The following is a 16,565-nucleotide window of genomic DNA, read 5'->3' on the forward strand; positions in this document are numbered from 1 at the left end:
TTTCTATATACTGATTTATAAAAAAATCTAAGCATGGGTGTTTAGATGTGGGTGAAAGCATGCCTGTTTGTTGTTTTAAGATATTGATTATATCTTAAAAGTGCAAACAGGTTTCAAAAAATATTACAATGTATGTGACAAATGTCTGTTATGCTAAACAAAAGATAAGGGGATATGTAATTGCTGATTGTTCAAAAGAGGTATCCATGCTTCTTGAGGAATGGTTCAAATTGTGTTTGGTGATTTGTCCTTGTTTGGTTTCTCATCAGTGTTGGTTTGTTGGAGAGGTAGATTTTCATCATCTTTTTTTCCTTCTTTTGCTGTGGGACTGCTCTCCTCTTCACTGTCTTCTGTTGAGAGCATCTTTTCTGCTTTGCTGTATATTTTGATGAAGACAGAAAGTTTCAGAAATTGAAGGATGTCATGTTATAAAGAAAATAAAGGAAGAAATAGCAGGGATTTTTTATTTTTTTTTATTTTTTTTTTTTTTTTATGATCTGTTTTGATTTGAAACAAATTATAGACCATTATTAAAGGATGAGGATGAAAAAATGATTATTAAAATTGAAGGGATCATATTTTGAAAAAGAACAGGTGGTTTTGTAAAATGTAGAAATAATGAGGATCTATGTTTACATACAGAATAAATAGGTATGTAAAGAGAGCAATTAAGATAATGCAAAGAACACAGTAATTTAGAATAAGAAAAAATGTTAAGTAATGGAAATAAGAATGGTTGATTGCAATATGTATAACATGCATGAGACAAAATCAACAACCTATCTAAAAATAAATGTTTTGTAACATTTAAACATTCTTATCTCTGCCAGCATAGAACAATGTAAGGAAACCAGTTAAATTGAGATACACAAAGGCAGCAGAAAAATGGTCTAATCTCAAGTGTGGTTGATGTTTCAATTCTGATATAGCTTTGATTTATAATATGTTTGTTATATAATATGTCTTAGCTTTGATTTTTGTTCTTAAATAGGTCTGTTGCTTTGATTATAGTGTTATGTTGTTGATCTATGATTAATTATATGCTTTAGAGAAAATTTCAGTTCAAATTTAGTTTCAGTTAATATTCAGTTTCAGTTCTGCTTTAGCTTTGATTTATATCTGTTTGTTATATAATCTATTTTAGCTTTGATTTTTGTTCTTGAATAGGTTTGTTGCTTTGATTATAGTGTTCTGTTGTTTTGTTGTTGATCTCTGATTAATTATATGCTTCAGAGAAAGTTTCAGTTCGTATTCAGTTTCAGTTCATATTCAGTTTCAGTTCGTATTTAGCTTTGATTTATAATCTGTCTTTGTTTTGATTTTTATTCTTGAATAGGTCTGTTGCTTTGATTATAGTGTTCTATTTCATGTCTTTTCGATTGAAATTGTTTTATTGTTCACTTTTAGTTACAATTTAAAGATTTGATGACAGAGGAGAAAAAATTTCGGATAGTAATGTGAGATTCACGTGATACTTTGAGTATCACGATTATGCCTTCATTTTTTAATGGGTTTAGATTACAACATTCATTATATGTTAAAGAAAGAAAAAGAGAGAGAAGAGAAAGAGAGAGAGAAAATGAAAGACAATAAGAAAGAGCTAGAGAAAAAGAAAAGAAAGAGACAGAAAGAAAAGAAAGTGAAAGTAGAAGAAAGAGAAAAAGAGGAAGGGAGGGAAAGACCGACAAAAAAGAAAAAAAATCAATAAGATAATACAACAATAGTGACCATATATAAAAGCATCTGTAGTTCTTTTTCTATATTTCACTCCAATTTGATAATAAGTTAGAAAAAAAAAAATTAGATTTGAGGAAGGGTACTCCATTGCTAAAGTTGAAATTTTCTCTAAATTTTTATTTTTTTTTGTATGAGTTTCTAGTATAATATCTGACTATTGAATGTTTAGGCAGTGTAAAAGAAAGAGAAAAAGAGGAAGGGAGGGAAAGACAGACAAAAAAAAAAAAAAAAAGAGCATCTCCAGTTCTTTTTCTATATTTTACTCCAATTTGATGATAAGTTTGAGAAAAAAGTTAGATTTGGGGAAGGGTACTCCAATGCTAAAGTTGAAATTTGTCTTAAATTTTTTTTTTTTTTTTTGACTATTAGAGGTTTAGGGAGAGTTTGAGGAGCCCTTTCCATTTAACTTGCTTTGGGGAAAATTTTAGGGGAATCTTAAATTTGGGGAGATTAATTTTACAGAATTATTAAAGCTGTGTTTTATATTATTTTATTCCAAATTTAAATTTGGGGAAACGCGTAAGGAATGACTAAAGTACGTTGCTCTAAACGCCAAAAAAAAATCACTGTCAAGCATCCATTGGGTGTTGGTGTGTGTCTTCGTTGGTTATATCGGTGATATAGGTAAAGAGCATGAATGGAGGTGTTGTTGGGTTTATTTGTCTCAGTAGTCATATGGGTAAATAATGTAAACAAGTTCTAAACAAGTTCAAAGCCTTCTCCCAGATGATGCCTTTCGGTTTAAAATAAAAACAGGATCCCAATATGTACAATTATTCATCCTAATAACAAAAGTTAAAAAATAACCAAAGTTGAACAATAACCATTAATCTTCCTCGCCCCCCTAACTTTTATTTGTTTAATCCACATAGGTATTTATTTTCAAATTTCAAAGCAATGATATTTTTAAATCGTTATATCATCGATGCCATATAGGCACTACATCAATAAAACTAATGGATTACTTAACGAACTTCACGGAGAATAATAAAGTGCTACACGCAAATAAATTGTAAATGGTTAGTTAGAGGGGAACAAATTTCGGATAGTAATGTGAGATTCACGTGATACTTTGGGTCACACGATTATGCCTTCATTTTTTAATGGGTTTATATTATAACGTTCATTATATGTTAAAGAGAGAAAAAGAGAGAGAAGAGAAAGAGAAAGAAAATGAAAGACAGTAAGAAAGAGCTAGAGAAAAAGAAAAGAAAGCGACAGAAAGAAAAGAAAGTGAAAGTTGAAGAAAGAGAAAAAGAGGAAGGGAGGGAAAGACCGACAAAAAAGAAAAAAAAAATCAATAAGACAATACAACAATAGTGACCATACATATACAAGAGCATCTCCAGTTCTTTTTCTATATTTTACTCCAATTTGATAATAAGTTAGAAAGAAAAAATTAGATTTGAGGAAGGGTACTCCACTGCTAAAGTTGAAATTTTCAATCTTTTAATTTTTTTTTATGAGTTTCTAATATAATATCTGACTATTGAACATTAAGGTAGTGTAAAAGAAAGAGAAAAAGAGGAAGGGAGGGAAAGACTGACAATAACAACAACAACAAAAAAAAAAGGGAGAGGGAGTCTGAAACCACGACATCAACCAAAATAAATTGAGCCAAATCCAATCTCACAGTATGAGGTACGCACAACATTCTACCAAACAAAAGAAATTGACTGATTTGTCAAATCCAATCTCACAGTATGAGGTACGCACAACAAGTTTCTCAACACCTCTCAGCTCAAATGCTACATTTGTCAAAGTCATTGAGTATGATAACAAAAAAAAAAAAAAATTGCTTGCTCTCTATGGTTTGACTACCTGATAGAAATGTGCTTCTTTCCTACTTATATTTTTGCTTAATTTTTTGATCAATCTTTTGCTATGGCTAATATGTACGTACGTACTTTATAAAGTTGAATTTGTTTTTCCTTGTGAGAAGTTAAAAAGAATAAAACAAGGATTTCATTTTGTTAGATGGTTTGATAATTGATAATATGTGTTCTAAATCTTGTGATATACCATCCTTAAAGAGTAGACTCCACAAAGCTCGAAATAATTAATAACCAATTCATTTGGCCGAAATAATTAGATATGCAATGAAGATTGAATACTACTTTTCTTTCTTTTGTTATTGTTTTTTGGTTGGGTTTTTTGGTTAGATATGCAATGAAGTTTGAAGCTTGATTTTACTTTAACCATATATATATATCTGTTGTTTGATAAAAGACTAGCTAGATTAGCATATGATTTTTTTTTTTTTTTTTTTTCTGACTAGGATATGATTCTTTAAGATTTTTATGAATGAAATATGTTTTTTTTTCCTTACCAATATGAATGCGATATGTTTGAATATGAGTAATAGTGAACATCGACAAGGTCCACAACCTCCGTGTGAGGAAAAGCCGACTATGAGAATGGATTTTCAGTCATGCATGTGCATCATGAGCTTGAAGATTCCTTTTTACTATAAATTTTTAAATCAATAAACCCAACCCACACCCTCATTTTAAAACCACTAAACTAAACTTTAGCTAAGTTTGTACTTTCTTGTATAAGTCTTGATGTGCATTGTAGACCAAGGAGCCAAATTGTCTTGTTTGACATGTTGGTCACTTCACTCGGCAGTCTGCACCAAAGCTCGGTTTGTGTAAGAAGTAGATAATGTATTTGTGATCAATAATCTGATTTTCTAAAAAGAAAAAGGAAATTATTCGTATTTTTATATATAGATCTATTGCAGACAATAAACCTAATCTTAATTAATTATCATGGAAAATATCCCTAAATCCCTATTCATCACCTCAAATTCTCAATCCAAATATTACGCACCACATACAACAAAACAAATTGAATGAATTGAATGATTTTTTGGTCATGTCACATGTGCATTTGGATTTAACTTAATTTATAGATCGACAAAGATAAGATCGAGCAAATTAAAGACTAGCTTTGACTCAAGTGTATGAAATTTCTTTCTTATAGGCACAACCATACTGTTTTGTGTCTCTAGCTTAGATGTGTGTGTTCAGTAAGTAGTTTATTGTAACTAAAATTTGAGAGCGTTTAAGTTTTTTGTTTTTAATAAAACCAAATCAGAAAATACAATGATAAAGTCTATAAGAAGGTTCCCCTCAACCCCCACTTGGAAATGAATTTGTAGTCATGCATCTGCAACATGAGCTTGGAGATTCCTTTTGGTTGTCAATTCTTCAATCAATTAACCTAACGCACACGCTCATTTTAAGGCCACAAAAACATTTAATAGGAAAATAAGATTGAGCATGCTTGATGATGTACTCTGCTCGATCTTTAGTGTTTCCTATTCCAAGCGCAGAGGTTCGACAGTTCATTTTTGCTTCTCCCTTGAGTGCTTGACGCCTTTGCTCAAAATCACAAAGTTAAAACTTAAGTCTCATTCTATACCCTATAAGGGTATGAGGTGAACCCATAAAGGAAAAACCTGGCAGTGATCAAAAGACTTTATTTAAAAAATAAAAAACCAAAAATAAAAAACCATAAAGATTCAGTCCAAAAAAGATATATAAGAAGGTGTAAACTCTAATTTTCTGAAAAATTTAAAAAAACAGAAGCAAAAAGTGGAAAAAATATCCAGATTCGAGACCCCAACCCACCCGATTCCAACGACCCATTGCATAGCTGTTGTAATAATCATCTCCAGTGAGCTCTCTATTGCTGATTCTCTTCTTCCACGCCATCAAGCATTGTCAATTCCCTGTCTAACATCCAATGAAATGCAAAATTTGCATTAAAGACTTTAAAGATAAGACAAAAAGACTCAACTCAAGTCCAAGTCTATGAAAAACATCCTCCACCAATAACATCCAATAAAACTCTCACATCTATCAATTTCATTGTTAACTTCCATGAGAAGATGCAAAATTTCCAATTTATACTTTCTAAAGGAAACAAGTTTCTCAATACCTCTCAGCTCAAACGCTACATTTGTCAAAGTCATTGAGTATGATAACAAAAAAAAAAAAAAATTTCTTGCTCTCTATGGTTGGACTACCTAATAGAAATCAATGTGCTTCTTTCCTACTTAGATTTCTGCCTAAATTTTTGATCAATCTTTTGCTATGGCTACTATGTACGTACTTTATAAAGTTGAATTTGTTTTTCCTTGTGAGAAGTTAAAAAGAATAAAACAAGGATTTCGTTTTGCTAGATGGTTTGATAATTGATAATATGTGTTCTAAATCTTGTGATATATCATCCTTAAAGAGAAGACTCCACAAAGTTCGAAATAATTAGTAACCAATTCATTTGGCCGAAATAATTAGATATGCAATGAAGATTGAATACTACTTTTCTTTCTTTTGTTATTGTTTTTTTGTTGGGTTTTTTCCTTGATCATTGAAGTTTGAAGCTTGATTTTACTTTAACCATATATATATATATATCTGTTGTTTGATAAAAGACTAGCTAGATTAGCATATGATTTTTTTTTTTTTCTGACTAGGATTCTTTTATGATTTTTATGAATGAAATATGTCTTTTTTTTCTTACCAATATGAATGCGATATGTTTGAATATGAGTAACAATGAACATCGACAAGGTCCACAACCCCCGTGTGAGGAAAAGTCGACTATGAGAATGAATTTTCAGTCATGCATGTGCTCATGAGCTTGAAGATTCCTTTTTGCTGTCAATTTTTAAATCAATAAACCCAACACACACTCTCATTTTAAGACCACTAAAACTTTAGCTGAGTTTGTACTTTCTTGTATAAGTCTTAATGTGCATTGTAGATCAAAGAGCCAAATTGTCTTGTTTGACATATATGTTGGTCACTTCACTCTGCAGTCTGCACCAAAGCTCTGTTTGTGTAAAAAGTAGATAATGTATTTGTGATTGATGATCCGATTTCCTAAAAAGAAAAAGAAAATTATTCGTATTTTTATATATAGATCCATCGCAGACAATAAGCCTAGTCCTAATTAATAATCAAGGAAAATATCCCTGAATTCCTATTATCACCTCAAATTCTCAATCCATATATATTACGCACCACATACAACAAAACAAATAGAACGAATTGAATGATTTTTTGGTCATGTCACATGTGCATGAGCCCAAATATTCCCTTGTTGTCAATTCTTGAATTAATTAAACCAATGCACACGCTCATTTTAGTATGTACAAAACCAAGTGACAATAGTGTTAAGCATACCAGTATATTACAAGATTGTACACGTGTCAATAATTTTAGTAGTTGTGCTGTTAATTCGTTTAGTTTGAATGTAGCCAATGATAAGCTGACATGTGGCTTAGTTGTTAGAAGTCGATCTGTTAGAGAAATGGTTAGCATTGTGACACAGTTAGCTGGGTTGTTTCTCTTCAATCTGTTATCAAATAGGTCCCTTTAGTCTTCCTCATCCGTTCATCATGCAATAACAGTTGATTGAAATCTCCTTTGATCTCTACCCTCTTATTCACGCTATATATATATGTCATGAGGACTTGAAGAAAAAAAAAATTTGGATTTAACTTAATTTATAGATCGACAAAGATAAGATTGGGCAAATTAAAGACTAGCTTTGACTCAAGGTATGAAATTTCTTTCTTATAGGCACAACCATACTGTTTTGTGTCTCTAGCTATCTGTGTGTGTTCAGTAAGTAGTTTATTGTAACTAAAATTTGAGAGTGTTTAAGTTTGTTTTGTTTTGTTTTTTTTTTTTTTTAAATAAAACCAAATCAGACAATACAATGAAAAATAAGAAGAAACACTTAAAAAAAAGAACAAACTGTTGTGTTCTAAAATTCATACTCCAGTTATATGTTCAGGCACACAAGATTCAGCATCTTCTACTCCAATTCCAATATGTGTTTTTTACCATCTTTTTCTTTTTTGGTATAAAGTGAGATTTTTGCCTCATTGAAGGTTGAACTTTAACTTTAAGATTTTCATGGATGCTTAGGATGTGACTAGTTTGTTGATTAATTAGTAACAGTGGACATTCACAATCCCCACAACCAATGCAACGAAAAGTCTATAAGAAGGTTCCCCTCAACCCCCACTTGGAAATGAATTTGTAGTCATGCATCTGCAACATGAGCTTAATTGGAGATTCCTTTTGGTTGTCAATTCTTGAATCAACTAACCTAACGCACACGCTCATTTTAAGGCCACAAAAACATTTAATAGAAAAATAAGATTAATTTAACTAAGCTCATATTGATGATGTACTCTGCTCGATCTTTAGTGTTTCCTATTCAAGTGGATGAGCTGCTTCTATGAATAGTAATGGATTACTTAACATAGGCACTACATCATCAAAACTAATGAATTACTTAACAAACTTCACGGAGAATAGTAAAGTGCTACACGCAAATATATTGCAAATGGTTAGTTAGAGGAGAAAAAATTTTGGATAGTAATGTGAGATTCACGTGATACTTTGGGTTGCACGATTATGCCTTCATCTTTTAATGGGTTTAGATTATAACGTTCATTATATGTTAAAGAAAGAAAAAGAGAGAGAAGAGAAAGAGAAAGAAAATGAAAGACAGTAAGAAAGAGCTAGAGAAAAAGAAAAGAAAGAGACAGAAAGAACGAAAAAGTTAGAAAGAAAAGAGAGTGAAAGTAGAAGAAACAAAAAAAGAGGGAGGGAAAGACCGACAAAAAAGAAAAATATAATCAATAAGACAATACAACAATAGTGACTATATATAAGAGCATCTCCAATTCTTTTTCTATATTTTACTCCAATTTGATAATAAGTTAGAAAAAAAAAAAAAAAATTAGATTTGAGGAAGGGTACTCCACTGCTAAAGTTGAAATTTTCTCCAAATCTTTTAATTTTTTTTTTTTTTTGGTATGATTTTTTAGTATAATATCTAACTATTGAACGTTTAGGTAGTGTAAAAGAAAGAAAAAAAGAGGAAGGGAGGGAAAGACTGACGAAAAAAAAAACAAAAAAAGAGGGAGGGAGTCTGAAACCACGACATCAACCAAATAAATTGAGCCAAATCCAATCTCACAGTATGAGGTACGCACAACATTCTACCAAACAAAAGAAATTGACTGATTTTGGCAGTGATGTGCACTAATTTTCGATCAAGTCTTCTTCACCAGTCTAGCACTATCAATCTTTCAGGTAGGAGTAGGACCCATCTCAAGTCTCAACTCCTACTGTCAAACATCCAATAAAATGCAAAAGTTGCATTTAACTTTAAAGAGAAAAGTCACAAAGCCTTATGATTGAGAAACAAAAGTGAAGGAGAAAGTTGGAAACACCTTCCAAGTCTTTAACCTGAAGACTTGTGAATTTATTTTCTTTTCGTTTTTGGTGACTGCGAGCCAAAGGCCCAAAACAGAAAATAATTTGCACCTAACTTTATTGAGGAACATAAGTTAATTTACAGTAAATATAAAAGACGAAGACTTTGACACTGTTAGCACTCAAGTCTCAACTCCTACTGTCAAACATCCAATAAAATGCAAAAGTTGCATTTAACTTTAAAGAGAAAAGACACAAAGCCTTATGATTGAGAAACAAAAGTGAAGGAGAAAGTTGTAAACACCTTCCACGTCTTTAACCTGAAGACTTGTGAATTTATTTGACACTGTTAGATACTTATTTCCTATTAGATACTTATTTACTTTCCCTTTCCTGTATATAGGAGATACCCAATATGTAATCACTATGAGAGAAAATATATTTTACTTCTGTATTGCTAATTTTAGCTTTAGCTCAGTAGCAAGATGGGTTAACTTATTCTGATAAAATAGGCTCTCTGGCTAATTTTCTTATATTGCTTGAATTCTCACTCTTTGCAATTCACCTGTTGATATATACATGCTCTCTGCCGTGCTGTCACTCTTCTCCTGTTCTTAGTCTTTTTCTACTCATATGGATGAGCTGTTCTTAATTAGTCTTTAAAGATCACAGACAAAGACTTTGACTCAGGCGTATGAAAAACTCCAAAGAAAAGAAATAAAGTGAAAGAAATATTGGAAAGACTTCTGAACCCTGGAAGACTTACCAACTTATTACAGAAGAGAGAACAGGGCCCTTACAATAATTATAGCAGTTGGCACTATAAATAAGTCCCCGAAGTAGTATAAACATTATATACACCAAAAAGAAAAACCATGACATCTTCAAAAGTATCATGCTGTGTTGCTTTTTGCCTTATCTTGTATGTTGAGCTGATTTCATCATCAAACTTTGCTTTTGCTTCTGCTGCTCCTACTGAAGCAGAGGCTCTTCTCAAATGGAAAGCCAGCTTTCATAATCAAACCAAGTTCAATAATCTCACCTCATGGACTTATCTTCCCAGTAACAATGCCACCAATTCTTCCACCAATCATAAACCAAATACAAGCCCATGCATTTGGGCTGGGATTTCATGCGACGCTGCTGGAAGTGTCACCGGGATAAACCTTACCAACTCTGGTTTACAAGGTACGCTACATGAATTTTCTTTCTTGTCCTTCCCTAATCTTGAATATCTTGACCTCAGCATCAACTCTTTGCTCCCATCCCACCTCATATCAGTTCCCTCTCCAAACTCGTTCATCTTGATCTCTCTGACAATCAGTTGTCTGGGAGAATCCCACCAGAAATCGGTCTACTAACAAATCTTACCCTTCTCCATCTTTTGGGAAATAAGTTTTCTGGCACAATTCCCAAACAGATGGGGAACTTGAAGTCTCTGGTGCAGCTAAAGTTGAGCTACAACAATTTAACAGGGCCTATTCCTCCAAATTTTGGAAACTTGAAAAAGCTAACCATGTTATACTTGGGCAAAAATCAACTCTTTGATCCCTTCCCACCTCAGATCAGTTCCCTTTCCAAACTCATAAATCTTGATCTCTCTGAAAATCAGTTGTCTGGGAAAATTCCACCAGAAATCGGTCTACTAACAAATCTTACCATTCTCTATCTTTGGAGAAATAAGTTTTCGGGAACTATTCCTAAAGAGATAGGGAACTTGAAGTCTCTTGTTCATCTTGATCTCTCTGACAATCAGTTGTCTGGGAGAATCCCATCAGAAATCGGTCTACTAACAAATCTTACCCTTCTTCATCTTTGGGGAAATAAGTTTTCTGATACAATTCCTAAAGAGATAGGGAACTTGAAGTCTCTGGTGGCGCTAGCTTTGAGCGAGAACCAATTCACTGGTTCAATTCCCACTTCATTAGGTGATTTGAGAAATCTTACCACTCTCTATCTCTCTAGAAATAAGCTTTCTGGAACTATCCCACCAGAAATAGGAAATCTCACGAGGTTGGCAGCATTGCAGTTGACTTCTAATCAATTAGTTGGTTATTTGCCCCAAAACCTTTGCCAAGGTGGATCACTCGCAAACTTAACAGTAAGCAACAACCATTTGACTGGTCCAATCCCCAAAAGCATGAAAACTTGCATGAGCTTATTTAGATTGCGGCTTGATGGGAACCAATTGACAGGCAATATATCTGAAGATTTTGGTGTCTATCCAAATCTTTATTTTATAGATATAAGTGAAAATAAATTTTATGGTGAAATCTCACACAATTGGGGGCAGTGCCCACAATTAACAGCCTTACGAATAGGGGGAAACAACCTTACTGGTAGTATATCACGTGAAATTGGCAACGCAATCCAAATTCAAGAACTCAATCTTTCTTCAAATCGTTTAGTTGGAATTATCCCAAAGGAGTTCGGGAGGTTGACTTCTTTGCAGAAGCTGATGTTGGATAGAAATCAATTGTCTGGTCGTGTACCCACAGAATTTGGATCATTGACTAATCTTGAGTATCTCGACTTGTCCACAAACACATTCAATGATTCAATTCCTAGCCTTCGGAGTGACTTGGTCAAATTATTCTATTTAAATTTGAGCAACAACCAGTTTAATCAAGGAATTCCAGTTCAGTTGGGGGAATTAGTTCACTTGACCCAACTTGATTTAAGTGGTAACTCGCTTGAAGGTAAGATACCATCAGCAATGGGCAATTTGGAGAGTTTGGTGAAGCTGAATCTTTCCCACAATAATCTTTCTGGTTTCATTCCAACAAGTTTTGGCGGTATGCACGGCTTGTTGAATATTGACATATCCTACAATGACTTGGAAGGTCCCCTTCCCAACATCAGCGCATTTCAAGATGCTTCCCCAGAAGCGTTACAAGGCAACAAAGGATTGTGTGGCAACGTCGGAGCTTTGCAACCCTGCAAACATGGCTCAAAAAAGGAAAAGGACCACAAACTCATATTTGTAATCACATTTTCTCTTGTGGCAGCACTTTTCCTTCTTTCTTCTATATTTACAATTGCCTTTGTAGTAGAAGGGAAAAAGAAGCATCAACATCCAAAAGAAACCATTGCGCATGAAGAGCTTTCTTTTTCAATTTTAAACTTTGATGGAAAAACCATGTATGAGGAAATCGTAAGGGCAACCGAGGATTTTGATTCTAAATATTGCATTGGGAAAGGAGGACATGGAAGCGTCTTCAGAGCAAATTTGCGATCCGCCAACATAGTTGCAGTGAAGAAACTCCATCTTCCATGCAATGGTGAGAAGAATTTTCAAAAGGAGTTCTTGAATGAAATAAGGGCACTAACAGATATACGACACCGAAATATTGTGAAGCTTTATGGTTTTTGTTCCCATAAACGTTACTCATTTTTGGTGTATGAGTATCTAGAAAGGGGTAGCTTGGCCACAATGTTGAGCAAGGATGATGAAGCTAAAGAATTGGGGTGGAGAAAAAGAGTGAATATTGTTAAAGGTGTAGCTCATGCCTTGTGCTACATGCACCATGATTGCTTGCCACCAATTGTGCATCGAGACATATCAACCAAGAACGTTTTGGTGGATTCTGAATATGAGGGTTGTATTTCAGACTTCGGAACTGCTAAGTTCTTAAACCCAGACTCAACTAATTGGACTGCCCTTGCGGGCACATACGGATATGTGGCACCAGGTAATATTGTGGTTTTATGTCTTTTATATTATTGTATATATATTTAACATATTTTATGGTTTTATTTTTAGACCAATGATTCGTTTTCATGGTTAGGATGAGGTTAATTAAGGATAAACATGTTACACTTCTGATCTAATTAATCAGTGATAGCATGATACAATTTATGCAAGATATGATTAATTTTTTAAAACTTTCAGGGAATAGTTATACCTACATACTAACAATGCCATTGTTATGAGCTTTTTCTTTAAGCAGAGCTTGCTTATACAATGGAAGTGAATGAGAAATGCGACGTGTTTAGCTTCGGAATAGTAACACTGGAAATAATTTTGGGAAGGCATCCGGGAGATCTTCTCTTATCTGTAGCATCAGGGTCATCGTCATCATCATCCTCGTCGTCTTCATCTGCATTACCAGCCAATCAAATCCCTATTCTAGAGTTTTTGGACCAACGCATTTCCCCTCCTACACATCAAGAAGTAGGGGAAGTGCTCACTCTTGTGAAGACAGCGTTTGCCTGCTTGAATGCAAGTCCGCAATCTCGTCCAACAATGAAACAAGTTTCTCAACACTTCTCAGCTCAAAGGTTGCATTTGTCAAAGCCATTGCGTATGATAACCTTTGGTGAATTGCTGGCACTCCATGGTTTGACTACCTGAGGAATTTGCTTCTTTCCTATACATATTGTACTTTGTGTGAGTCTTCTTCGTAGAAGAAAGGTTCTTCCTAGATGTTTTTTTATTGTAATCTATTTCATGTACTTGTGTGCTATGCTTCTTGTATAATGCATGTAGGATGCCTCAATGTTAAAAGTGTGGCTTTTCCTTGTGAGAAATTATAGAGAATAAAACAATGGCTTCTTATATGCCTATACTTTATATGCAAAATGACTAGCTACAATACAATAAATATAAACATGACCAATACATAGCTACAAAGACTACCAGGTATGTTGAAACGTGGCAGTAATTACAGTGGCGTTACTATATATGGAATATGGACAGCTACAAAGAAAAAAAGGGCCACGTACAGACTCATATACAAACAGAGCCATTCTTATGCAAAAGTGTCAATGTCGACCCTTCAAGTCCCTAATCAGTTAGTCTTGAGTTGCTCACATTCTTTGGATGCCGAAGGAACTTGATCCTTCTACATCCGAAGACTGTGAGAAACTCAAGTTCCTTTGTCTTTCTGATCATTTTCTCCTTCGCACCATTTCTTTTTCCGATCATAATCCACCACCCCATTTTTAATTGGCTTCAAGATTGATTCTCGACCAAGTTGACCAACCCTATTTCACTGGTCCGATTGTTAACGTTAAATATGACATAAATGATCTAATAATGGAAAACGAGCCGCCTTGTTATTCATTTTTATTCTTCTAATTCTATATGACTCTGTTGTTAAGCTTGTATGTGGGGTCTTCTGGGTTGGTAAATGGTCCATGTGAATGTAAACGATGATCTGTTAAGCTTGTTTTACATGTTGATCACTGCACTGTTCACCAAAGCTTTTTTTTTTATCAGAGGAAGATCGATGATGTATTTGGGATAATGCATCTGAAACAAACAAAAAAAAAAAAAAAAAAAAGATTGCTATATATATAGATATATAACAGGTTTGTAAATAATCTGATTTGACATGAAAATGGTTTTGACATGGACTGTTTAAGAGGGATGGATGAGTATTTGTTAATGATGAAAATCCTTAGAGAAAGAAAAGGCTATTCAGTTCTTACCGTTAGAAAGCGTGTCCTTTGATAGCAGAAGCAATATAGTGAAGCTAATCATTAGATCTGGTTGATTCTTGAAAATGTAGTATTAATTTTCTAAATATTACACCTGGCTTTGGAAACGATTTGAAATACATTTCAATCATTGTCTGATGTGCAATTTATAGTCACTTTTAACAGCATAAATTTTCCCAGCATGATTATAATTATTTTACCGCCAATAGTTTAGACCAGAGTTGTTATCAATCACTTTCATGTTCAGGTTGTTTGATCTTAAATTTTTTATCAATATGATTGCAGGAAGGGGGACCAATGAGGTTGATCATATCCATTTTGGAGCATAGAAATGCTGCTCAAAGAAAGGTTATTCGAAAAACGTATGCTGAAAGGAATATAGATTATCTTCTAATAGGATGCATAAGAGGTCCCTTGAAGAGGATGTTGCACATCACACAACTGGGGACATCTTCAAGGTACAACTTTTTGAGTATAGTTCTTTCAGTCTTAAAGGAATATAGATTATCTTCTAATAGAAGACTTTTCCACTTGAGATATCTAGGTATTAACTGGATATGAAGTTCCTTTTCTATTGTTTTGAAAAAGAAAGAAAAACAATGTACTTTTACAATTTAATGCATTCTTTTATCAGTCCAAGAAGGCTGTATGACATTTATTTTCTGATTGGTTTAGCAACCATTTGTTTAGACAGGTGCAGTGAATGATGAGTGGTGCTTTTCACTTTTGAATTCATGAAAATGCTTTCTTAAAATTAAAAGGAAAATAGACTTCCTAGACAGGTAGACTTTAAATATATTTGTAATTCCTAAACCAGTTTTAAGAGTCCCACATATGGTTTTGGTTCTCCATTGCCAACAATCAGCTTCTATACTTGCGTTGTATATGTGTATGGGGTGGGGGAGCTGACTGACTGGTGACGAGCAGGAAGAAAGAGCAAGTCCATTAGTCCAGTTGACTTGTATTGTATATTTATATGCCTTCTTGTTATTTACTAAAGTATAACTTGTATATGTATAGTCTCCAGTTACTGAATAGCACAAGCCATGGGCCCATGGCCATAAAAGCAATCATAGAATTCTAGTAAAAAGAAGATGAAGTTTGGTCCCGTAGAGTGTGAGAGAGTATATGATGTCCGAGCATATGGACACACATTTCATTTGTAAATGCATATGTGATCAACTTGATTGACGTGGGATTGCTTGTAAATTTCAGGTGCCAAGTTTTGTAAGCTCAATCTTAAGTGTTGGAAGTGGAAGTTTGGAAACCAAGTTGTATATTTCATTATTGCTGGTTTGGTAAGCTTCAAAATTCAATCTTAAATTCTTAGTTGCATATTGCTAGAAGTTAGGTTGCTAGGTGTATATTTTCTGTTTATTAATGAAATTTCCTCGTACTGTCAAGGGTTTTTTTAGCCCACCCCAGTTTCAGATCCTGGATCCGTCCCTGATGGCAAACCAATTGACTTGGCTTATACCCTGTGCAAAACCAAGTGAATGATCAATTAGCACCCAGCCATCTCCACCCAACAAGCAGGCACTACACGTGTTTGACGAATTGCTCCAACCAAGTGAATTGTCTCAAATGCCACCCAACGCACTTTAACACAAAAAATTACTCCGGTTGGTAACATATGTAAGCCCAAACAGTTTCTGAAGAGAAGGAACCTCTTGCAACAATGGAGGAAACCCAAATTGAAACCGCCAAACTGTCCCAAACTCTAATCTCTTTCCCTCCTCACCGTCGAAGACACCTCAGGAGCGAAACTTACCGTACCTTGGTTCGCATACTATCTCACTGCTACAACGAGTCGCAACATTCAATTCCCTCACAATTTGTACCTCAGGAGCTTAATCAAGGTAGTTGAATTTGCATAGCTCAGTTTTTTATTTTTTATACTGTTTGGTTATTGAGAAATCAAATTTAACTTAGTGAAACTGATGTCTTCATTACTTCAGTAGCTTAGTGATTTGGAATGTTTAGTGTTTGTGGGAAAATCCACATCGATCCGAACAGCCAATCACGGCTCGACACGTGGCTGGTCAACAACCACCTCGGAGTTGACTCTCAGTGGTCAAACTTTGACCTCCACATCATCACTGATCAGCACTTCCTCTGCCAGCTCAGACCAGGTTTCAA

At 34.1% G+C, this 16,565-nt stretch overlaps 1 protein-coding gene and 1 long non-coding RNA gene across 2 annotated transcripts in view; both read left to right on the top strand.

Moving 5' to 3' along the window:
- Positions 1-16,282, top strand: part of LOC147279989 (uncharacterized) — a 55,371-nt gene extending 39,089 nt beyond the window's left edge. The window contains exons 2-3 of the long non-coding RNA XR_015123425.1: positions 15,642-15,724; positions 15,831-16,282. This is a non-coding gene — a long non-coding RNA (uncharacterized LOC147279989). The remainder of the gene's footprint in view (positions 1-15,641; positions 15,725-15,830) is intronic.
- LOC147279993 (uncharacterized) lies at positions 9,858-13,524 on the top strand. The gene is made up of 2 exons (XM_086249627.1): positions 9,858-12,676; positions 12,935-13,524. Exons 1-2 carry the CDS (start codon positions 10,405-10,407, stop codon positions 13,336-13,338), a joined length of 2,676 nt encoding a protein of 891 aa, XP_086105753.1. The 5' UTR covers positions 9,858-10,404; the 3' UTR covers positions 13,339-13,524.
- Positions 16,283-16,565: the final 283 nt, after the last annotated feature.

The sequence above is a fragment of the Dryas octopetala genome, chromosome 7 (genome assembly GCF_963921425.1).
Source record: "Dryas octopetala chromosome 7, drDryOcto1.1, whole genome shotgun sequence".
NCBI classification, from domain to species: Eukaryota; Viridiplantae; Streptophyta; class Magnoliopsida; order Rosales; family Rosaceae; genus Dryas; species Dryas octopetala.